The sequence below is a fragment of the Barbus barbus genome (genome assembly GCF_936440315.1).
Source record: "Barbus barbus genome assembly, chromosome: 33".
Classification (NCBI taxonomy): domain Eukaryota; kingdom Metazoa; phylum Chordata; class Actinopteri; order Cypriniformes; family Cyprinidae; genus Barbus; species Barbus barbus.
The window spans coordinates 8,020,988-8,046,861 of record NC_136761.1 but is presented as its reverse complement, the minus strand read 5'-3'; the positions used below and the strand labels follow the sequence as shown (position 1 = coordinate 8,046,861).

General features: G+C 39.5%; 4 protein-coding genes across 4 annotated transcripts in view; all 4 read right to left on the bottom strand.

Annotated features, from left to right (window-relative positions):
• Nucleotides 1-25,874, bottom strand: part of LOC306852915 (protocadherin Fat 4-like) — a gene marked incomplete at its 3' end in the record, with an annotated part of 273,486 nt that overhangs the window by 176,664 nt on the left and 70,948 nt on the right. The window lies entirely within an intron of this gene.
• The window catches only part of LOC306853487 (protocadherin alpha-3-like), a 126,928-nt gene that overhangs the window by 98,172 nt on the left and 2,882 nt on the right, over nucleotides 1-25,874 (bottom strand). The window lies entirely within an intron of this gene.
• On the bottom strand, nucleotides 612-25,742 carry LOC306852873 (protocadherin Fat 4-like; the record flags this gene model as incomplete). The annotated part of the gene is made up of 11 exons (XM_079389993.1): nucleotides 612-674; nucleotides 795-959; nucleotides 5,465-7,858; nucleotides 7,930-7,989; nucleotides 9,534-11,814; nucleotides 12,581-13,214; nucleotides 14,268-14,847; nucleotides 16,217-16,956; nucleotides 17,479-18,589; nucleotides 20,377-20,541; nucleotides 23,379-25,742. 11 exons carry the CDS (start codon nucleotides 25,740-25,742, stop codon nucleotides 612-614), a joined length of 10,557 nt encoding a protein of 3,518 aa, XP_079246119.1.
• LOC306852874 (protocadherin gamma-A11-like) lies at nucleotides 991-3,676 on the bottom strand (the record flags this gene model as incomplete). Its single annotated transcript, XM_079389994.1, has 3 exons — nucleotides 991-1,023; nucleotides 1,080-2,034; nucleotides 3,078-3,676. The coding sequence occupies 3 exons, from the start codon at nucleotides 3,674-3,676 to the stop codon at nucleotides 991-993; spliced, it is 1,587 nt and encodes a 528-aa protein (XP_079246120.1).

Below are 25,874 nucleotides of genomic sequence, written 5' to 3'. Positions count from 1 at the left end.
CCCAGCAAGCTGACCAACCAATGTATTATGTTAATCCCTCTCCATTTGTTTGTCTCCATTTCCTGTTCATGTTTCCTTTTCTCAGGGTAAGGAGTGTGTTGCTATGGATACCAGACAGAGAATGAATGGGAATCAGAATGTGCAGTGTGATGGAACATTAATGATGACAGAATTTGTCATCACATCTGCAAGCATATGCGAATGAAACTGACAACAGATAAACAAAATTCACAAATACAGATAAGGTCAGGGGAAATAAATGCTATAAGTGAGTATAATAATAGCATAATAAGTAAGTGAATGAGTGTGTGTGTGTGTGTGAGAGAGAGAGAGAGAGAGAGAGAGAGAGATTTTCTCAATTATTTTCATAAATTTAAAAATGGAAGATGTAATACTTTGAAAAACATTATCAAAAAATAACAAAATCAAATACGTCCTTGCATTTTTGCATCAAAACCTGTATTGGAGTTAGTGAGATAATCTAGTGAGACACTAGATTTCATACGTTCATATACTTTCAACAGCGAACTAACACTACATCACATACATACAGATTATACATAAACACATACATATGTTCAGTCCCAAGGTCTGAAACTTTCATAATATCATCATTCAGATTCAGGGTCCTTCAGTCTGTTGAACACTTTTATATTAGAGATCAGCTTCTCTTTCTAGGACATGAACAATTACTCCATATGTTTATTTTGAATGTATTTAAGATGGTGAGGGGAGGACAGTTAAGGCCAAACAACATAAAGAAACACAAGAGCCATTAGAGATCACAATTTTACCTCTCTAGAATCTCTCCTCCTGCGATCTGGGATCACTAGAGTATTTCCATTGCTGCCCGGGACTATAGTAGAGCCGATACTCATTCTGGGTCCAACTAACATGTACCGTTTGTCTCCAGATCTGTACTGGATGCTGTGACACAGAGTCCCGTCGTAATTTGTATCCTGTAAATACTTGGACGAATAGTCTGTCGATTTAGAGCACTGCATTACAATCAACACGATGATGCTGATGACAAAAAGAACCGAAACCGAGCCCAAAGTGATGATCAAATAAAATGTCACGTTGTTTTCCTCCTCATCTTTTACTGTGTTTTTCACATCAGAAGCTGCAAAAGCCTCTTTGGGCTCCACAACTTTGACAATCACAGTCGCTGTTGCTGAGAGAGAAACGTTCCCATTGTCTTTGACCAGTATGAGCAGTTTATGCTGGGCCTCGTCTGTTTCTGTGAATGAGCGAAGGGTCCTTATCTGTCCTGTATAGCAGTCCAAACCAAAGAGACTGTGGTCACTAACTTCCTGCAGTGAAAATAATAACCAGCCGTTGTATCCTATATCTGCGTCATAGGCTCTGACTTTAGTCACCAAATGACCTGCGTTCACATTACGGGGAATCTCTTCCACACCCTCAGCAGAACCGTTAGCGCTGACTGGATATAAGATCACTGGAACATTGTCGTTCTGATCCAGAATAAACACGTTCACTGTCACGTTACTGCTCAGAGACGGAGCTCCAGAGTCTGCTGCAAGTATGTGGAACTGGAACATTTTAACAGTTTCAAAGTCAAAGCTCTTTAGTGCATAAATCTCTCCATTTTCAGAGTTAATATTAATGAAAGATGCATATTTGTTATCCTCTCCAGGGTCTCTCCAAATATTATAGTGTACAACAGCATTTTCATCTAAGTCACGATCAGAAGCAAACACAGAAAACAAAGATTTTCCTGGAATATTGTTTTCCATCACATAAAAAGCATAGGGTGAAAGTGAAAATGCTGGACTATTGTCATTCACATCAGATATCTGCACAGTTATAGTTTTAACTGAAGACAGAGGTGGCTGCCCAGCATCTTTGGCTACTAACGTGATGTCATAGTGAGACACAGTTTCTCTATCAAGAGATGAGGCTGTAACCAGTGCGTAAATGTTATCTTGGGATGATGCCGTTAGTCTGAAAGGTACTTCTTCAGTTATGTAGCACAACACTTTCCCATTTACACCAGAGTCCAGATCACTGACGCTGATTAAAGCCACTGTTGTTCCAATTTTACATTTACATTTACATTTAGTCATTTGGCAGACGCTTTTATCCAAAGCGACTTACTAGTAGGTGGAGAGAAAGATAGAGGGAAAGTTTTTTTTTTTTTTTTTTTTTTTTTTTAAGTTTAGGATGAAGTCAAGTACTGCCGAAAGAGATGAGTTTTCAGTTGTTGCTTGAAGGTTGCCAGAGATCCGGCGTTCCGGATAGGGGTGGGAAGATTATTCCACCAGCCAGGAATGGTGAACGAGAATGTTCTGGAGAGTGATTTTGAGCCTCTCTGTGATGGTACCACAAGGCGTCGCTCACTAGCAGATCTCAGACTTCTGGAGGGGATGTAGGTTCGTAATAGTGAGTGGAAGTAGGAGGGTGCAGAGCCTGTGGTAGATCTGTACGCAAGCATCAGTGTCTTGAACTGGATGCGAGCTGCCACTGGTAGCCAGTGCAAGGAGATGAAGAGTGGTGTAACATGCGCTCTTTTGGGCTCGTTGAAGATCAGTCGTGCCGCTGCATTCTGAATCATTTGTAGAGGTTTGATTGCGTTTGATGGCAGACCAGCCAGAAGAGCATTGCAGTAGTCCAGTCTAGAAACAACCAGGGCCTGGACAAGAAGTTGCGCAGCATGCTCTGTCAGAAAGGGCCTGATCTTTCTGATGTTGTGTAGTGCAAACCTGCAGGAACGAGCAGTCTTTGCAATGTGCTCTTTGAAGGTCAGCTGGTCATCAAAGATTACACCAAGATTTCTGACCGAAGTTGATGGGGTAATCATTGATGAGCCGAACTGAATCGTGAAGTCATGCCGTAGAGTCGGAGTGGCAGGGAAGACCAGAAGTTCCGTCTTTGCCAGGTTGAGCTGTAGGTGATGTTCTTTCATCCATGCCGAGATGTCCGCCAGGCAGCCTGAGATCCGTGCAGCTACCGTTGGGTCATCTGGTTGAAAAGAGAGATAGAGCTGCGTGTCATCGGCATAGCAGTGATAGGAGAAGCCATGTGCATGTATGATGGGACCCAGCGATGTAGTGTACGTGGAGAAGAGGAGGGGTCCAAGAACCGATCCCTGAGGATCTCTATCCAAAGGCTTTTGAAGAATTAAAAAGGGCATTTTGCGATCTTCTCCCCGATCTTTAACCTCTATGCGGAAATTATCATTATGACTGAGTTTATATTGTTGAACAGAGTTCACTCCGCCATCGGGATCCCGCGCCGCCTGTAATTGATACCGAGCTCCAGATAAAGCCGATTCCCATATTTCCAATCGCTTTTCTTTCTCCGGGAATGTCGGAGCATGATCATTGATGTCCACTATTTCAATCGACACGTAGTGAATCTCTAAAGGGGTTTCTAGTGCGATTTTTAGATTGATGACACACGAGCTGCTTTTCTCGCACACCTCCTCGCGATCTATTTTCCCGTTTACACTTAAAATCCCGTCATTCTGATTTACCGTGAACAGCGAGTCGCCTGAGGTTGAAACGATCCGAAATCCTCTCTCCTTTAACGTTCTGGTATCGAGACCTAAATCCTTCGCAAGGTTTCCGACCACAGATCCTTCTTTTTGCTCCTCAGAAAGAGAATATCGTATTTGTGCGCACAGATCTCTCCAAAGCAGCATTCCCAGTGCCATGAATAGAAGTCTGCAGCGCCATGACGAACGCGCCCTTTGTAGCATTTTGCAGGAAATTAAAACGGCGTTTAAAGATGTTCCACTCTAAAATGTTGACCCATAACAAAGTTAAGCGCTGACCATAAAAATCCTGATTTATGTCAGAAAATCCTTACGATACGCAGCAGGTAGCTCTTGGCGAATGTGAAGGCAATGTCCACGGCGTTGTTAACGAACTGATGGAGAGAGCCAATGAAATTGCCAACACAAGATGCCACGTCAAATTCGTATTTCTGGTGTGCACTGACACCATGCGAGTTTATTTTTCACTGCAAACGAACGTAACTGAGAAATTAAAACAATAGACAGGCTAAGTCCAAAACAGGTTTAACTGACAAAATGATATGCATTTTAAAAATAACATAAAACAGAATAACATGAACATTTAAATAAGTCATATTTAGGACAAGAGATTTATGTTCAAATTGTGCACAGAAGTGATTTTAATAGTTTACAAGCCACTGCAGTAGTATAGTAGTTTCATATTTCACGCCAACCAAAACAATACACTTTTATAGCCCAAACCTACAATCATAAACATTAACTTGTGATCTTTTAAACAAGCAATCAATGGCATTAGAAAGGAGTTCATAGTTCATTGGCATAAAAAATAAGTTCACTGTATTACACATACAGGTAGTATCTGGATCATTGTCACTCAATAATTATGTGAACTTGAAGCTTATTTTCAAACATTCTAATTTGAAAACTTGGATTCTAAAGCCATCATAGTATGACACTGAGTTGTCAAAACATGATGTGTAAGGCCAATAATTCTCAGAGTACGGACTACTGTATGATGCCCTTCCTTTACTAAAAGCTACAGTCCTTGGATTTGATAACATTATGACTTCTTTTTAAATAACTAATTTTAAGACTTGCATTTTCTATATAGGGGAAAAAAGCATAAACCACCACATTAAATACTAAAAATCATCATCATCATCATCATCATCATAATCTATCTATCTATCTATCTATCTATCTATCTATCTATCTATATATATATATATATATATGGATAGATAGATAGATAGATAGATAGATAGATAGATAGATAGATAGATAGATAGATAGATAGATAGATAGATAGATAGATAGATAGATAGATAGATAGATAGATAGATAGATAGATAGAGGCTAAGTTTGCTAGTTTTAGCTGAACATGAAATTGTCAAAATGTGCAATCAAATAAAAATCTTATAAATTCAATGAAAAGATGTCAATTTAACTTGAATTACTCTATAAATTTCACCTCAAAATAGCTAATTAATTTTAAGTTAAAAAAATCTAGCATAGGTAATTTTCACATGCTGAATATAATTTTAATAAATATCATTAACTAATTGTAATATATAAATAGAATAAGCAAGAAAAGACACACTGTACTGGCATTTACTGCATATTTAGTAAAGCAACACCATGGTCTTCACTGCAGCCCACAATCTAATTACAAGATCCATGCTTCAGAACAATAGCAACCACAAATATGGCAACAATGTAAACTCTCCTAAATCTGAAAATTAAACACTAGCGAGTATGCCCTGCACTAAGTAACATTTCAACATATACTATTCTGATCCAGTCCCAAGCAAAGCATGTTGGGACCCAGAAATCCACTGTCTAGATCCAGTAATGTATGTCTAAGAGTTTGATGCAAATCTTTCACTATGATCTAAATCTCAATGGTACTGTGCATAAAAATACATTTTAAAAAATGAAAATATATCATACCGTAAAGTTTCTTACCTCCCCAGAATCTCTCCTCCTTCGATCTGGGATCACTAGAGTGTTCCTATTACTGCCCGGGACTATAGTAGAGCCGATACTCATTCTGGGTCCAACTAACATGTACCGTTTGTCTCCAGATCTGTACTGGATGCTGTGACACAGAGTCCCGTCGTAATTTGTATCCTGTAAATACTTGGACGAATAGTCTGTCGATTTAGAGCACTGCATTACAATCAACACGATGATGCTGATGACAAAAAGAACTGAAACCGAGCCCAAAGTGATGATCAAATAAAATGTCACGTTGTTTTCCTCCTCATCTTTTACTGTGTTTTTCACATCAGAAGCTGCAAAAGCCTCTTTGGGCTCCACAACTTTGACAATCACAGTCGCTGTTGCTGAGAGAGAAACGTTCCCATTGTCTTTGACCAGTATGAGCAGTTTATGCTGGGCCTCGTCTGTTTCTGTGAATGAGCGAAGGGTCCTTATCTGTCCTGTATAGCGGTCCAAACCAAAGAGACTGTGGTCACTAACTTCCTGCAGTGAAAATAATAACCAGCCGTTGTATCCTATATCTGCGTCATAGGCTCTGACTTTAGTCACCAAATGACCTGCGTTCACATTACGGGGAATCTCTTCCACACCCTCAGCAGAACCGTTAGCGCTGACTGGATATAAGATCACTGGAACATTGTCGTTCTGATCCAGAATAAACACGTTCACTGTCACGTTACTGCTCAGAGACGGAGCTCCAGAGTCTGCTGCAAGTATGTGGAACTGGAACATTTTAACAGTTTCAAAGTCAAAGCTCTTTAGTGCATAAATTTCTCCATTTTCAGAGTTAATATTAATGAAAGATGCATATTTGTTATCCTCTCCAGGGTCTCTCCAAATATTATAGTGTACAACAGCATTTCCATCTAAGTCACGATCAGAAGCAAACACAGAAAACAAAGATTTTCCTGGAATATTGTTTTCCATCACATAAAAAGCATAGGGTGAACGTGAAAATGCTGGACTATTGTCATTCACATCAGATATCTGCACAGTTATAGTTTTAACTGAAGACAGAGGTGGCTGCCCAGCATCTTTGGCTACTAACGTGATGTCATAGTGAGACACAGTTTCTCTATCAAGAGATGAGGCTGTAACCAGTGCGTAAATGTTATCTTGGGATGATGCCGTTAGTCTGAAAGGTACTTCTTCAGTTATGTAGCACAACACTTTCCCATTTACACCAGAGTCCAGATCACTGACGCTGATTAAAGCCACTGTTGTTCCAATTTTAGAGTCTTCAGGCACTGCACTTGAAAATGATGTGACTTCTATCTCAGGCACATTGTCATTTACATCAATAATTTTTATGGTTATACTCTTATCTGATGTGAGAGGAACAGGTCCTTTGTCTGATGCTTGGATATCTATTTCAAAGTTATTCATCTCTTCAAAATCTATCGGGCCGATCACAGTCATTTCTCCAGTCCTGGAGTTTAAATCAAAAAGATTTATAAGCCTATTGTCTATATCCTTACCAAACGAATAAAAAATTTCTCCATTTGGACCATCATCCATATCAGTAGCATTAACCTGTATAACAGTTGTGCCCACAGGGACATTTTCTTGAAGCGTTACAGAGTAAACTTCTTGTGTGAAAACTGGCATGTTGTCATTAACATCCAAAACGTCAACTATTATATCCATTGTTCCAGACTTTGGGGGTCGCCCTCCGTCAAGCGCAGTGAGGACTAGCTTATGTCTACGGCTTGTTTCTCTATCCAAAGGCTTTTGAAGAATTAAAAAGGGCATTTTGCGATCTTCTCCCCGATCTTTAACCTCTATGCGGAAATTATCATTATGACTGAGTTTATATTGTTGAACAGAGTTCACTCCGCCATCGGGATCCCGCGCCGCCTGTAATTGATACCGAGCTCCAGATAAAGCCGATTCCCATATTTCCAATCGCTTTTCTTTCTCCGGGAATGTCGGAGCATGATCATTGATGTCCACTATTTCAATCGACACGTAGTGAATCTCTAAAGGGGTTTCTAGTGCGATTTTTAGATTGATGACACACGAGCTGCTTTTCTCGCACACCTCCTCGCGATCTATTTTCCCGTTTACACTTAAAATCCCGTCATTCTGATTTACCGTGAACAGCGAGTCGCCTGAGGTTGAAACGATCCGAAATCCTCTCTCCTTTAACGTTCTGGTATCGAGACCTAAATCCTTCGCAAGGTTTCCGACCACAGATCCTTCTTTTTGCTCCTCAGAAAGAGAATATCGTATTTGTGCGCACAGCTCTCTCCAAAGCAGCATTCCCAGTGCCATGAATAGAAGTCTGCAGCGCCATGACGAACGCGCCCTTTGTAGCATTTTGCAGGTAATTAAAACGGCGTTTAAAGATGTTCCACTCTAAAATGTTGACCCATAACAAAGTTAAGCGCTGACCATAAAAATCCTGATTTATGTCAGAAAATCCTTACGATACGCAGCAGGTAGCTTTTGGCGAATGTGAAGGCAATGTCCACGGCGTTGTTAACGAACTGATGGAGAGAGCCAATGAAATTGCCAACACAAGATGCCACGTCAGGTTCGTATTTCTGGTGTGCACTGACACCATGCGAGTTTATTTTTCACTGCAAACGAACGTAACTGAGAAATTAAAACGATAGACAGGCTAAGTCCAAAACAGGTTTAACTGACAAAATGATATGCATTTTAAAAATAACATAAAACAGAATAACATGAACATTTAAATAAGTCATATTTAGGACAAGGGATTTATGTTCAAATTGTGCACAGAAGTGATTTTAATAGTTTACAAGCCACTGCAGTAGTATAGTAGTTTCATATTTCACGCCAACCAAAACAATACACTTTTATAGCCCAAACCTACAATCATAAACATTAACTTGTGATCTTTTAAACAAGCAATCAATGGCATTAGAAAGGAGTTCATAGTTCATTGGCATAAAAAATAAGTTCACTGTATTACACATACAGGTAGTATCTGGATCATTGTCACTCAATAATTATGTGAACTTGAAGCTTATTTTCAAACATTCTAATTTGAAAACTTGGATTCTAAAGCCATCATAGTATGACACTGAGTTGTCAAAACATGATGTGTAAGGCCAATAATTCTCAGAGTACGGACTACTGTATGATGCCCTTCCTTTACTAAAAGCTACAGTCCTTGGATTTGATAACATTATGACTTCTTTTTAAATAACTAATTTTAAGACTTGCATTTTCTATATAGGGGAAAAAAGCATAAACCACCACATTAAATACTAAAAATCATCATCATCATCATCATCATCATCATAATCTATCTATCTATCTATCTATCTATCTATCTATCTATATATATATATATATATATATATCGATAGATAGATAGATAGATAGATAGATAGATAGATAGATAGATAGATAGATAGATAGATAGATAGATAGATAGATAGATAGATAGATAGATAGAGGCTAAGTTTGCTAGTTTTAGCTGAACATGAAATTGTCAAAATGTGCAATCAAATAAAAATCTTATAAATTCAATGAAAAGATGTCAATTTAACTTGAATTACTCTATAAATTTCACCTCAAAATAGCTAATTAATTTTAAGTTAAACAAATCTAGCATAGGTAATTTTCACATGCTGAATATAATTTTAATAAATATCATTAACTAATTGTAATATATAAATAGAATAAGCAAGAAAAGACACACTGTACTGGCATTTACTGCATATTTAGTAAAGCAACACCATGGTCTTCACTGCAGCCCACAATCTAATTACAAGATCCATGCTTCAGAACAATAGCAACCACAAATATGGCAACAATGTAAACTCTCCTAAATCTGAAAATTAAACACTAGCGAGTATGCCCTGCACTAAGTAACATTTCAACATATACTATTCTGATCCAGTCCCAAGCAAAGCATGTTGGGACCCAGAAATCCACTGTCTAGATCCAGTAATGTATGTCTAAGAGTTTGATGCAAATCTTTCACTATGATCTAAATCTCAATGCATAAAAATACATTTAAAAAAATGAAAATATATCATACCGTAAAGTTTCTTACCTCCCCAGAATCTCTCCTCCTGCGATCTGGGATCACTAGAGTGTTCCTATTACTGCCCGGGACTATAGTAGAGCCGATACTCATTCTGGGTCCAACTAACATGTAACGTTTGTCTCCAGATCTGTACTGGATGCTGTGACACAGAGTCCCGTCGTAATTTGTATCCTGTAAATACTTGGACGAATAGTCTGTCGATTTAGAGCACTGCATTACAATCAACACGATGATGCTGATGACAAAAAGCACTGAAACCGAGCCCAAAGTGATCATCAAATAAAATGTCAAGTTGTTTTCCTCCTCGTCTTTTACTGTGTTTTTCACATCAGAAGCTGCAAAAGCCTCTTTGGGCTCCACAACTTTGACAATCACAGTCGCTGTTGCTGAGAGAGAAACGTTCCCATTGTCTTTGACCAGTATGAGCAGTTTATGCTGGGCCTCGTCTGTTTCTGTGAATGAGCGAAGGGTCCTTATCTGTCCTGTATAGCGGTCCAAACCAAAGAGACTGTGGTCACTAACTTCCTGCAGTGAAAATAATAACCAGCCGTTGTATCCTATATCTGCGTCATAGGCTCTGACTTTAGTCACCAAATGACCTGCGTTCACATTACGGGGAATCTCTTCCACACCCTCAGCAGAACCGTTAGCGCTGACTGGATATAAGATCACTGGAACATTGTCGTTCTGATCCAGAATAAACACGTTCACTGTCACGTTACTGCTCAGAGACGGAGCTCCAGAGTCTGTGGCGAGAACATGGAACTGGAATGTTTTAACAATTTCAAAATCGAAACTATTTAGTGCATAAATCTCCCCAGTTTCAGAGTTAATATTAATGGCAGATGCATATTTGTTTTCTACACCATCTCTCCATATTTGATAACTGACTACACTGTTTTCACTCGTGTCTTTGTCAGAGGCAGACACAGAAAATAAAGATTTGCCTGGAGCATTATTCTCAATCACATAAAATGCATAAGGAGAAAAAGAAAACTCTGGAGCATTGTCATTAACATCTGATACCTGGACAGTTATAGATTTAACAGAAGACTGTGGTGGCTGACCAGCGTCTTTGGCTTCTAATGTGATGTCATATCGAGATATTGTCTCTCTGTCAAGAGATGAAGTTGTCACTAACGAGTATGTATTTTCATGTGATGACGGCATTAGTTTGAAAGGTATGTCCTCAGGTAATGCACAGGTGACTCTCCCATTTGTTTCAGAATCTAAATCAGATACACTTATTAAAGCCACCGTTGTGCCAGGTTTGGAGTCTTCAGGAATGGCACTTGAGAATGATGTCACTTCTATCTGAGGGGGATTATCATTTATGTCAGCAACTTTTATAGTTATAATTGTATCTGTTGTTAGAGGAATAATTCCTTTGTCTGATGCTTGAATGTCAATCTGATATTTATCTTTTATCTCAAAATCCAAAAGACCTGTTACAATAATTTCTCCTGTGATTGGGTTGACATCAAACATTTTGCGCAATTTGTAATTGACGTTATGTCCCAATGAATAAACTACTTCCCCGTTCTGACCTTCGTCCAAATCAGTTGCGTTCACCCTTAAGACTACTGTGCCTACAGGTGCGTTTTCATTCAGCATTACAGTGTAAGTATCTTTAGTGAAGACAGGGGCATTATCGTTTATGTCTAACACATCTATCACAATATCCATAGTCCCAGACTTTGGTGGTCTGCCTCCATCTAAAGCAGTCAACTGCAATTTCATACTTTTTGTAATCTCTCGGTCGAGTGGCTTTTGTAAAATCAGCACGGGAGCTTTGCCATCTTCATCACGATCTATAATTTCAATACGGAAATGATCGGTGCGGCTCAGTTTATAAGTCTGAACTGAATTACTGCCACTGTCTGGATCGCGAGCTGCCTGAAGCTGAAACCGCGCACCGGGAAGCACCGATTCGCCTATTTCTAAATGCTTTTCCTGCTCTGTGAATCTCGGAGCGTGGTCATTCACGTCTATTAGATCAACAGTCACGTAATGAACCTCGAGAGGATTTTCTAAAGCGATTTTTAGATTTATTAAACACGGGGTGCTTCTTTCGCACACCTCCTCTCTATCTAATTTACCGTTCACATACAAGACACCGTCATTCTGATTTAAAGTGAACATTGACTCGCCTGAGGTCGAGACGATGCGAAATCCTCGCTCCTTTAAGCTTCTATGATCAACACCCAAATCTTTAGCAACATTTCCGACAGCAGCTCCGTCCTTTTGCTCTTCAGAAATCGAGTAGCGTATTTGTGCCCAAACCGTTCTGCCAAAAACAAGCGATACAACAATAAAGACGATTTTCACATGCCGCTCAGGCCACTGATCACGTCTTCTTTGTGCCATTTTTGCAACGTATTGGTTCCACAGCAATTTCACAACGACTGTCCAAATATTAGTCCAATGACCACATGACCGATTCCTTAATCCTCGAAAGATATTATGAAGAAAAACAAAGGACAAAACCACCGAGCAAGCCACGCCGCTGATGAAAAAGATCATATACAAATCTAAATGATGACGAGAAAAAACAGGGAGGTACTCTGATATTTTGAGTTTCATTTCAAGTTTACACTGACACCTGGCGCTCTTTGCTTGCATTGCTATATATTAAAATCTACGAATTCATAATGAAACTAATTAACCATTTTTAAGTTCTTGAAGCTCGTCTAATACACCTAAAATATGCACAGAAATAGAAAGAATGAGACCAATTCGTAGTACAGAAAGCTGCATCATCCATTCAGCACCAAGGACAGCGACTCTCGCTCTCACGTTTTCTTTTACAGTTTGTTCAGTCATTGGGCACAGTAAACATTCCAAGAATAATATGTAATTCACATGCATGTGTAAAAAGCATTAAAAATAATACAAGTACAATGGTGGCCATGAATGCAATATAGCACAACGCAAGTCCTTTTCTTACCTCTCCAGAATCTCTCCTCCTGCGATCTGGGATCACTAGAGTGTTTCCATTACTGCCCGGGACTATAGTAGAACCGATACTCATTCTGGGTCCAACTAACATGTACCGTTTGTCTCCAGATCTGTACTGGATGCTGTGACACAGAGTCCCGTCGTAATTTGTATCCTGTAAATACTTGGACGAATAGTCTGTCGATTTAGAGCACTGCATTACAATCAACACGATGATGCTGATGACAAAAAGCACCGAAACCGAGCCCAAAGTGATCATCAAATAAAATGTCACGTTGTTTTCCTCCTCGTCTTTTACTGTGTTTTTCACATCAGAAGCTGCAAAAGCCTCTTTGGGCTCCACAACTTTGACAATCACAGTCGCTGTTGCTGAGAGAGAAACGTTCCCATTGTCTTTGACCAGTATGAGCAGTTTATGCTGGGCCTCGTCTGTTTCTGTGAATGAGCGAAGGGCCCTTATCTGTCCTGTATAGCGGTCCAAACCAAAGAGACTGTGGTCACTAACTTCCTGCAGTGAAAATAATAACCAGCCGTTGTATCCTATATCTGCGTCATAGGCTCTGACTTTAGTCACCAAATGACCTGCGTTCACATTACGGGGAATCTCTTCCACACCCTCAGCAGAACCGTTAGCGCTGACTGGATATAAGATCACTGGAACATTGTCGTTCTGATCCAGAATAAACACGTTCACTGTCACGTTACTGCTCAGAGACGGAGCTCCAGAGTCTGAGGCGAGAACATGGAACTGGAACATTTTAACAGATTCAAAGTCAAAGCTCTTTAGCGCATAAATCTCCCCATTTTCAGAGTTAATATTAACAAAGGACATATATTTGTTTTCTTCGCTACTTTCTCTCCATATGTGATAGCTAACTATAGCATTTTCATTAGAGTCTTTGTCAGTAGCAGAAACAGAAAATAAAAATTTGCCTGGGACATTATTTTCCATCACATAAAACGCATATGGAGAAAATGAGAATGCTGGACTATTGTCATTTACATCTGATATCAGAACAGCTATAGTTTTAACAGAAGACAATGATGGCTGTCCCATATCTTTTGCACTTAATGTGATGTCATACTGAAATTGTGTTTCTCTGTCAAGTAATCCAGAAGTAACTAAAGAATAAATATTATCTTGTGATGACGGCATTAGTTTAAAAGGTATATTATCGGATATTGAACATGAGATTTTTCCATTGAGCCCAGAATCTAAATCGGTGACGCTTATCAAAGCCACTGTAGTACCAGGTCTAGAATCCTCTGGAATGGCGCTTGAAAATGATGTCACTTCTATTTCCGGTGCATTATCATTTACATCGACTATTTTTATGATTACACTTTTATCCGTCGCAAGAGGAACAGTTCCTTTGTCAGACGCCTGAATGTCAAGCTCATATTTATCCTTGACCTCAAAATCCAAACGATCTGTCAAAATAATTTCCCCAGTGATTTCATTAACTTTAAAAAGTCTGCGTAAATTATTCTTGACATTATTTCCTAATGCATAAACTACCTCTCCATTTTTACCCTCATCCAAATCAGTGGCATTGACCTGTACAACTGTTGTGCCCACAGGTGCGTTTTCATTTAAAGTAACCTTGTAAGCGTCCTTCGTAAAAACAGGTACATTATCGTTAATATCCAAGACATCAATAAATATTTCTATTGAGCCAGACTTAGGAGGTCTCCCTCCATCTAAAGCAGTCAATTGTAATTTTATGTTTTTCGTCACTTCCCTGTCAAGCGGCCTGTGTAAAATCAGAATAGGAATTTTACCATCTTCTTCTCTGTCTTTAATTTCAAGACGGAAATTATCGTTATGACTGAGTTTGTAGGTCTGAACCGAATTGCTTCCAGTATCAGGATCATGCGCTGCCTGTAGTGGATATCGCGCGCCTGGCACAGCAGATTCCCAAATTTCCAGCCGCTTTTCACTCTCGGAAAACAGCGGACTGTGATCATTTACATCTAATATCTCTACAGTGACATAATGAATTTCTAGTGGGTTTTCTAGAGCGATTTTCAGATTGGTTAAACACGGGGTGCTTCTCTCGCACACCTCTTCTCTGTCTATTTTACCGTTCACATACAAGATACCGTCATTCTGATTCACACTGAACATTGACTCGCCTGAGGTCGAGACGATGCGAAATCCTCTTTCCTTTAGTGCTCTGTGATCAATACCTAAATCCTTCGCGATATTTCCCACAGCAGCTCCGTCCTTCTGCTCCTCCGAGATGGAGTATCGTGTTTGTGCCCAAACTGCTCTCCCAAACAACAGCGATACAGCAATGAAAGCGAGTTTCGCATTCAGCTCCAGCTGATGAGAGCGTCTTCTTTGTTCCATTTTTCTGATCTTACAAAAATCCCTTCCAACGGAATTTCAAGATCAATCTACATTTATTTGTTGTGTAGATCCCCTGTTGCACACATTTACGCTGAAAACCAGTCAGACGATGCAATGACGCTGTACTCAATCCTGACAAATCTAACAGCCCCGGTGCTGAAAACGAGAAAACACGAATAAACCGAGAGGGCGGAACTAAAAACCCATGAGCAACCGTTTGACGTCACGAGTCTTTTTCTAGGTTTACACTGACATCTCGCGATCTAAAGCGTTAGCTGCATTGCAGCGTCCAAAAAATATTTAACTTGTGTCAAATGCATGTAGTTTTATCAGTGGACTTATAAACCATCCACAAAAACTGTGATTTAAGCTATGTTTAAACACTCGTATTCTCCCATTAGGCTGAACGTACTGTTTTATTTAAACAAGTGAGTGAGTGAAAGGGAAAGAGAGAAAAAGAGATTCGTGACAAAAACCCAGCTGCCAAGACCAACATCACAACTTTAAACCAGACAATGCCTTTAGAACAAGCTCAGAAATACACATACCTTGGGATAAACATCAGCAACACAGGAAACCTAAACAAGGCTGTGAATCAAGAGGTTTTTATTGCTAAAAATAATATTAAATTTACATTTCAAACAGAAACTGGCTAAAACAATTCAGTCAATTACAAAAACCATCACACTCTATGGACATGAGATTTGGGAGTATTCACAAACCAACAGTTAAACAAAGCACCAACACTAAAGTAAAAAAAAATTAAAAAAATCCTGACCATATACAGACCAAGTAAACACAATCTTGCCATAGAGATGAACAGGCACAGACAGACCTAGCAAACAAAAGACTGCACTTAGTGCATAATAAATGAAATGGAAAGAGAATTGCACTTTTATTAACATGCCCCGATTATATATATTAAGAAACCATTTTCCATTCTTCACAACCCACCGCAATAACTTTACTCAGACGGAGAAAAATATAAAATTTTCATTGCCACTCAGATATACTCAAACCTGGCTGCAAAATATGAAAAAAAAAAATAAAAAATACAATACAACCATGGGCTAGGATATTGTGCAAAATGCAAAAAAGGAAAACAGAATGATATACTGTTATGTTCCTACTTATTTTATTAGTACTTCATTTTTACCCCTTTCCTCCTTCAGTGGCTATATGTTAATATATTTTATATATTTAATATGTGCTTTGGTAATGTAAATACTAAGTCTAAATAATAAATACAATCTGAATCTAAAAAAAGATAGAGATACAAACAGTGTTCCATTTGAAAACAGCCTGAGCAGGTTCAGTACCACGGAGAGCAGCCATGTTTCCTACAACTAATACACAGATGCACAAGTCATTTTCTTACCTCCCCGGAATCTCTCCTCCTGCGATCTGGGATCACTAGAGTGTTTCTATTGCTGCCAGGAACTATAGTAGAGCCGATACTCATTCTGGGTCCAACTAACATGTACCGTTTGTCTCCAGATCTGTACTGGATGCTGTGACACAGAGTCCCGTCGTAATTTGTATCCTGTAAATACTTGGACGAATAGTCTGTCGATTTAGAGCACTGCATTACAATCAACACGATGATGCTGATGACAAAAAGAACCGAAACCGAGCCCAAAGTGATCATCAAATAAAATGTCACATTGTTTTCCTCCTCGTCTTTTATGGTATTTTTCACATCAGAAGCTGCAAAAGCCTCTTTGGGCTCCACAACTTTGACAATCACAGTCGCTGTTGCTGAGAGAGAAACGTTCCCATTGTCTTTGACCAGTATGAGCAGTTTATGCTGGGCCTCGTCTGTTTCTGTGAATGAGCGAAGGGTCCTTATCTGTCCTGTATAGCGGTCCAAACCAAAGAGACTGTGGTCACTAACTTCCTGCAGTGAAAATAATAACCAGCCGTTGTATCCTATATCTGCGTCATAGGCTCTGACTTTAGTCACCAAATGACCTGCGTTCACATTACGGGGAATCTCTTCCACACCCTCAGCAGAACCGTTAGCGCTGACTGGATATAAGATCACTGGAACATTGTCGTTCTGATCCAGAATAAACACGTTCACTGTCACGTTACTGCTCAGAGACGGAGCTCCAGAGTCTGAGGCGAGAACATGGAACTGGATTTTTTTAACAGTCTCAAAGTCAAAGCTCTTTAGCGCATAAATCTCCCCATTTTCAGAGTTAATATTAATGAAGGACGTATATAGGTTTTCCGCACTACTTTCTCTCCATATGTGATAGCTAACTATAGCATTTTCATTAGAGTCTTTGTCAGTAGCAGACACAGAAAATAAAAATTTGCCTGGGACATTATTTTCCATCACATAAAATGTATACGGGGAAAATGAGAATGCTGGACTATTGTCATTTACATCTGATATCAGAACAATTATAGTTTTAAGAGAAGACAATGATGGCTGTCCCATATCTTTTGCAACTAATGCGATGTAATACTCAAATTTTGTTTCTCTGTCTAAAGGTGACATGGTAACTAATGAATATATGCTAAGCTGCGAAGAAGGTATTAGTTTGAAAGGCATGTTATCTTCTAAAGAACAAGTGACTTTGCCATTGAGTCCAGAGTCTAAATCAGAAACACTAATCAAAGCCACTGTAGTACCAGGTCTAGAATCCTCTGGAATGGAGTTTGAAAATGACGTGACCTCTATTTCTGGAGCATTATCATTTACATCAACTATCTTTATGGTCACGCTCTTATCAGTAATCATGGGAATTAGTCCCTTGTCAGATGCTTGTATATCAATCTCATAGCTGTCTTTGTCCTCATAATCTAATAGTCCCTTTACTGTTATCTCACCAGTGATGGTGTTAATATCAAACAGCTTTCTTGCTTTACTATTAACACTTTTACCAAATGAATAAACTATATCACCATTTGGGCCCTCATCCAAATCTGTGGCGTTGACCTGTATCACAGTTGTACCTATAGGTGCATTTTCATGCAGCATGACCGAATAAACATCTTTTGTAAACACTGGCAAGTTATCATTTATATCTAACACATTAATAGTTATCTCCATTGTTCCAGACTTGGCAGGCTTTCCCCCATCGACAGCAATTAACTGCAATATAATGTTTCGAATAACCTCTCGGTCTAAAGGTTTTTGTAAAATCAAGATGGGAATTTTACCGTCTTCTCCACGATCTTTGACTTCAAGGCGGAAATTATCGTTATGACTGAGTTTGTAATGATGCACAGAATTACTTCCACTATCAGAATCGCGCGCAGCCTCAAGCTGAAATCGCGTGCCGGGAAGGGCAGATTCTCCGATCTCTAAATGCATCTGGCTTTCAGGAAAACTCGGAGCGTGGTCATTTATGTCCAGAATCTCAATAGTTACATAGTGGATTTCAAGTGGGTTTTCTAGAGCGATTTTCAGATTGATTAAACACGGGGTGCTTCTCTCGCACACCTCTTCTCTGTCTATTTTACCGTTCACATACAAGATACCGTCATTCTGATTCACACTGAACATTGACTCGCCTGAGGTCGAGACGATGCGAAATCCTCTTTCCTTTAGTGCTCTGTGATCAATACCTAAATCCTTCGCGATATTTCCCACAGCAGCTCCGTCCTTCTGCTCCTCCGAGATCGAGTACCGTGTTTGTGCCCAAACTGCTCTCCCAAACAACAGCGATACAACAATGAAAGCGAGTTTCGCATTCAGCTCCAGCTGATGAGAGCGTCTTCTTTGTTCCATTTTTCTGATCTTACAAAAATCCCTTCCAACGGAATTTCAAGATCAATCTACATTTATTTGTTGTGTAGATCCCCTGTTGCACACATTTACGCTGAAAACCAGTCAGACGATGCAAGGACGCTGTACTCAATCCTGACAAATCTAACAGCCCCCGGTGCTGAAAACGAGAAAACACGAATAAACCGAGAGGGCGGAACTAAAAACCCATGAGCAACCGTTTGACGTCACGAGTCTTTTTCTAGGTTTACACTGACATCTCGCGATCTAAAGCGTTAGCTGCATTGCAGCGTCCAAAACATTTCACTGCTGTCAAATGCATGTAAGCCTACATTTATAACTGGACTCCTAAACGACCCATACAAATTGCGATTTAATCAATGCTTAGATAGGCTACTCAATATTTCAACATTAAACCAAACCTATTGTTTTATGACAACAAGTGAAAGAAAAGGAGAGAGAAAGAGAGATTCTGAAAAACACCCAAAAACCAAGACCAGTACCATAACTTTAATTTAAACAATATGCCCTTAGAACTACACAAACATTAAATATATATATATATATAATTAATTTACATTTACATTTACATTTAGTCATTTGGCAGACACTTTTATCCAAATTTACTTTTCAAACATAATCTGGCTAAAAATAATTCAGTCAATCACAACAACCATCACACTCTATGGACATGTGATCTGTGGTCCTTTCACAAACCAACAGTTCGCCAAATAGGACAAACAATCAGAGACTGCAGGCATCAAGTTCAGCAAAAAAAAATAATAATAATAAAAAAATTAATTAATTAACTAATTAATTAAAATATTACTATTACAATGCAAAACTATAAACAATGCCTGCAGAGCAGAATCAGGAGAACACCAACAAATAATAGAAATTGCAGTCCACCCTGATAGCCGGATACATAGATCCTTCATCACAAAGCCCAGAGATAACAATAGCTGATCCCATAGAGAAGTCCTTTTGTTTTACAGTTGACTTGACAACCAAAGACAACATTTTAAGACAACAAAGAAAGAAAAAAATCCACAATGCACATTGGACAGAAGCGTCAGCTTAAAGCAAACTGAAATGCTTTCTGTCTCTATACAGAGAACATAAAATTTGTGGAATACCTGACCACATGACTAACCCTAAACTAAAAGTCATGACAATATACAGACCAAGTTAACACAACCTCACCATAGAGATGAACAGGCACAGACAGACCTGGCAAACAAAAGACTGAACTGCACAATAAATAAAATGGAAACAGAATTGCACTTTATTAACATGCCCTAATTATACATAAGAAACCATTTTTCCTTACTTCGCAACCCATACTAACTTTATTAAGACACAGAAAAAGATCCAATTTTCAGATATGTTCAAACCTGCCTGCAAGATATGAAAGGTCTGTTATGACAAAAGAAGAACAATACCTAAATACCTTTGTTATGACAAAAGAAGAACAATACCTTAGGAAAAGCCTAAGATATTTTGCAAAATGCATTAAAAGGAAAAATAATAACAAACTGCACTATTTCTACTTATTTTATTAATATTTCATTTCATTCCTTTCCTCCTTCATTGGCTGCATATTTAATATTCCTGTTCTATGGTAATATAAATCCTAAGTCTAAATAATAAATACAATCTGAATCTAAGAAGGACAGAGACACTAACAGTGTTCAACTTAAAATTAGCCTGAGCAGGTTCGGTACCACGGAGAGCAGCCAACATCTGCCTTAAGACTGTTTCTTACAAGTAATACACAGATGCATGAGGCATTTGCTTACCTCTCCAGAAACTCTCCTCCTCCGATCTGGGATCACTAGAGTGTTTCCATTACTGCCCGGGACTATAGTAGAGCCGATACTCATTCTGGGTCCAACTAACATGTACCGTTTGTCTCCAGATCTGTACTGGATGCTGTGACACAGAGTCCCGTCGTAATTTGCGTCCTGTAAATACTTGGACGAATAGTCTGTCGATTTAGAGCACTGCATTACAATCAACACGATGATGCTGATGACAAAAAGCACTGAAACCGAGCCCAAAGTGATCATCAAATAAAATGTCAAGTTGTTTTCCTCCTCGTCTTTTACTGTGTTTTTCACATCAGAAGCTGCAAAAGCCTCTTTGGGCTCCACAACTTTGACAATCACAGTCGCTGTTGCTGAGAGAGAAACGTTCCCATTGTCTTTGACCAGTATGAGCAGTTTATGCTGGGCCTCGTCTGTTTCTGTGAATGAGCGAAGGGTCCTTATCTGTCCTGTATAGCGGTCCAAACCAAAGAGACTGTGGTCACTAACTTCCTGCAGTGAAAATAATAACCAGCCGTTGTATCCTATATCTGCGTCATAGGCTCTGACTTTAGTCACCAAATGACCTGCGTTCACATTACGGGGAATCTCTTCCACACCCTCAGCAGAACCGTTAGCGCTGACTGGATATAAGATCACTGGAACATTGTCGTTCTGATCCAGAATAAACACGTTCACTGTCACGTTACTGCTCAGAGACGGGGCTCCAGAGTCTGTAGCGAGAACATGGAACTGGAATGTTTTAACAGTTTCAAAATCAAAACTTTTAAGCGCATGGATAACGCCACTTTCATGGTTAATACTGAGAAACGATGACATATCACTCTCTGTTCCATTTCCTCTAGCTATCTGATATGAGATCGCGGCATTTTCATTTAGATCTTTGTCTGACGCGCTCACAGAGAATAATGATACACCAGGAGTGTTATTTTCCACTAAATACAGCTCGAGGGGATTTTTGACGAACTCTGGTTTATTATCATTAACATCAGCCACTTGCACAGTAACAGTTTTAAAAGAAGAAAGAGGCGGCTCACCTAAATCTCTGGCTTTGACTGTGATTTTATAATCTGCGACAAATTCCCTATCCAAGCGTTCTCTAGTAATTAAAGAATACATGTTTTCCTGAACAGATGGCTTTAACTCGAACGGAACATTTTCTGAAAGACCACAAACAACCTTTCCATTAACACCAGAGTCTTTATCTGATACACTAATCAGAGAGATTACATATCCGGGTTTTGCATTCTCGGAAATTGTGTTAGAAAGGGACGTGACGTCTATCTCTGGATTATTATCATTTTCGTCTGTGATCTTTATAATGACTCTACAGTCAGTGGTCATAGGCGGCTGACCCTTATCCGTAGCCTGGACGGTCAATCTATGTATCTCGTTCTCCTCAAAATCGATTGGCTCTTTAATCTGAATTTCGCCAGTTACGCTATCGAGGCTAAATATTTCATGCACTTTTCGTCTACTAGTTTTTCCTAGAGTGTAAATAACCTCCCCATTTAAACCCTCATCAGAATCAGTGGCATTTACGCGTGCTATTACTGTCCCTATAGGTGTGTTTTCTGGAAGCGTTACTGAATATATATCTTTACTACATACAGGGCGGTTATCGTTGATATCAAGAACAGTAATAGTAATATTTAATGTACCTGACTTTGGGGGGATACCTCCATCAACAGCAGTCAACACGAGTCTATGCTCTGAATGTTGCTCTCTGTCTAATGGTTTAAGTAAGACTAAAATTGGATTATTTTCCTCTTCGTCACCGTCTCTCATTTCTAGCTCAAAAAAATTATTCTTTGCTAATTTATAAAGCCGAATAGAATGGCTTCCAATGTCAGGATCTCTTGCAGTTTGGAGCTCGAATCGTGTACCTTCAATAGTGTTTTCAGCCATTTCAAAATGCTGTTCTTTCTCGGGAAAACGAGGACTGTGATCATTCACGTCTGTGACTACTACTCCAACATAATGTATTTCAAATGGATTTTCAACGGCGATTTTCAGATTTATCAGGCACACGCTGTTTCCATCACAAAACTCCTCTCTGTCAATTTTCTTACTCGCATACAATTCACCGTTGTTCTGATTTACCTCAAAAAGAGCGTCTTTCGATCCAGAGACAATACGGAAACGCCTGTCCACCAGAGTATTCGCATCAAGACCCAAATCCTTTGCGATATTTCCCACAATAGATCCCTCATTTACCTCCTCTGGTATAGAATATCGTATTTGAATTGAAACCTGCAGCCCGAACCTCAGAAGCAAGGAGAAACACAAAGCAATCCACCAGCACTCCCATTTGCGCCTTTGTCCTGCGGCTTCCATCGTTAAAAGATTTCTTTAAAAAAATAACAATAACATTTTAGATCATTTGCGATAGTGAACTACTCATTCGTGACAGCATGTATTCATTGTAATCTCGTCGCTTTTAAATAACAGAGGGAAATGGTCATATCCAGCTTCTCGTGATATAGCTCCCAGTGAAAATGAACAGAACAGCCATGCGCACTACATATCAATGGGCAAGGCAAAAACTCTCCTGCAAATCCTTATGAAACACTGACATCACATGGTACAAACAGGTAAACATGAATGGTTATACGTGCCACCTAAGGAGACCAAATGACTACCTGACACATATTTAGGAACGTCTGAAATAATTAATTTAATAAATGACGCATTCAAATGGTAAAACTAAAGAAAGAGATAAGTAATTGTCCGACATAGCGGAACTATGAGAGGAAAGATTGTTATTATACGAAGGAGAAACGTTTCAGCACCATGGACAGCGAATATTTATTCCAACGTTCAAAACTTAATTCCCAAGCAACAATCAAAGTATGCTCTTATTAAACAAAACATAAAATAACCCACATAGTGAATTAGATCCATAAAAAAAAAATCACAATTTGATGACAGTAAGCCTGAGAAAGTGTTGTTTAATATAATTCACATACTCTTACCTCTCCAGAATCTCTCCTCCTGCGATCTGGGATCACTAGAGTGTTTCCATTACTGCCCGGGACTATAGTAGAGCCGATACTCATTCTGGGTCCAACTAACATGTACCGTTTGTCTCCAGATCTGTACTGGATGCTGTGACACAGAGTCCCGTCGTAATTTGTATCCTGTAAATACTTGGACGAATAGTCTGTCGATTTAGAGCACTGCATTACAATCAACACGATGATGCTGATGACAAAAAGAACCGAAACCGAGCCCAAAGTGATCATCAAATAAAATGTCATGTTGTTTTCCTCCTCATCTTTTATTGTGTTTTTCACATCAGAAGCTGCAAAAGCCTCTTTGGGCTCCACAACTTTGACAATCACAGTCGCTGTCGCTGAGAGAGAAACGTTCCCATTGTCTTTGACCAGTATGAGCAGTTTATGCTGGGCCTCGTCTGTTTCTGTGAATGAGCGAAGGGTCCTTATCTGTCCTGTATAGCGGTCCAAACCAAAGAGACTGTGGTCACTAACTTCCTGCAGTGAAAATAATAACCAGCCGTTGTATCCTATATCTGCGTCAAAGGCTCTGACTTTAGTCACCAAATGACCTGCGTTCACATTACGGGGAATCTCTTCCACACCCTCAGCAGAACCGTTAGCGCTGACTGGATATAAGATCACTGGAACATTGTCGTTCTGATCCAGAATAAACACGTTCACGGTCACGTTACTGCTCAGAGACGGAGCTCCAGAGTCTGTGGCGAGAACACGGAAGTGTCCAGTTTTCATCGTTTCAAAATCAAAACTCTTCAGCGCATAGATAGCTCCAGTTTCAGAATTGACATTCAGGAATGACGATAAATCGCCTTTTGTTCCATCACCTCGAATTATATGATATGAAATGACAGCATTGTCGTTTATGTCCCTGTCAAGTGCGTTTACGGAAAAAACTGACGCGCCGGGTGGATTATTTTCGAATAAGAAAAGCTCGAGAGGATTCTGAGGAAATTCGGGTTTATTATCATTCACATCTGAAACCTCAATGCTTAAAGTCTTTACTGAGGACAGAGCAGGCTGCCCTAGATCAGTAACAGTTAATAAAATGTCATAATGAGCAACCAACTCCCGATCTAAAGCCTTTTGCGTCACAAGCGAATACATATTTTCCTGAAAAGAAGGTTTTAACTCAAACGGAGTCCCCTCAGAAAGACTGCAGACTATTTTCCCGTTAGCACCCGAGTCTTTATCTAATACACTAATCAGTGAAATAACAGCTCCTGGTTTAGAATCCTCGGGTACGATATTAGAAAGAGAGGTGACCTCTATTTCTGGTTTATTGTCATTTATGTCTGTAACTTTTATAATAACTCTACAGTTTGTCGTCATGGGAGACTCTGCTCTGTCTGAGGCTGTGACGTCAGCTCTGTATACTTCTGTGTCTTCGAAATCAACATCACCTATAACACGAATTTCACCTGTATTGCTGTCTATTTCAAATGTGTCATACACCTTTTTCTTCAGGTTGCTTACAAAAGAATATTGTACTTCACCGTTTAACCCCAAATCAGCATCTGTGGCATTCACTTGTAATATCAGACTCCCTAAAGGAAGATTTTCAGTGATTGTCACAGAGTACACATCTTTAGTGAACATCGGTCTGTTATCATTAATATCGAGCACCGTTATTGTAATGTTCATAACGCCTGATCTAGGTGGATTCCCACCGTCTAGAGCGGTTAACACTAAGTGGTGCTTACTATGTCGCTCCCTATCAAGGGCTCTCTGCAGTTTAAGAATAGGGATCGTGTTGTCCTCTCCGCCATCTCTAATCTCCAATTCAAAATGTTCGTTATGACTCAGTTTGTATGTACGAAGGGAATTTCCTCCAGAATCTGGGTCTCGAGCTGCGAGCAACTGAAAATCAGCACCAGTTAAAGTATTTTCTGCGATCTTTACATTCTGTTCTTTCTCGGGGAAAACAGGTGCATGATCATTGATATCCGTAATCTCAACGCCAACATAATGAATTTCGAGGGGATTTTCGATAGCAATTTTCAGATTCACTTGGCAGACATTAATGTCGACACAAAGCTCTTCTCTGTCGATTATGTTTTGAACATACAGCATGCCATTGTTCAGATTTACCTGGAAAGGAGCATCCTTAGAACCAGAAACGATACGAAATCGCCTGTCCACCAATGTACTGACATCAAGACCCAAATCCTTAGCAATATTTCCTACAACGGCTCCCTCTTTGACCTCCTCTGGAACCGAATATCTGATCTGAGCTGAAACCTGCTGTTCGACGCAAAATAGAAAAAAGAGGCACAGAACAATCCACCAACACTCCAGTTTGCATCGTTGTCTTCCGTCCCCCATCGCGAATACTGGAATGATTTGTCCAACAGCTAAACAGCACATTGAACTGCGTTCATTTCATGTATCATACAGACCTGGAAATCTAACCCAAAATATGGCCCTGCTCTTTAACACCTGCGTAATTATGTCCGT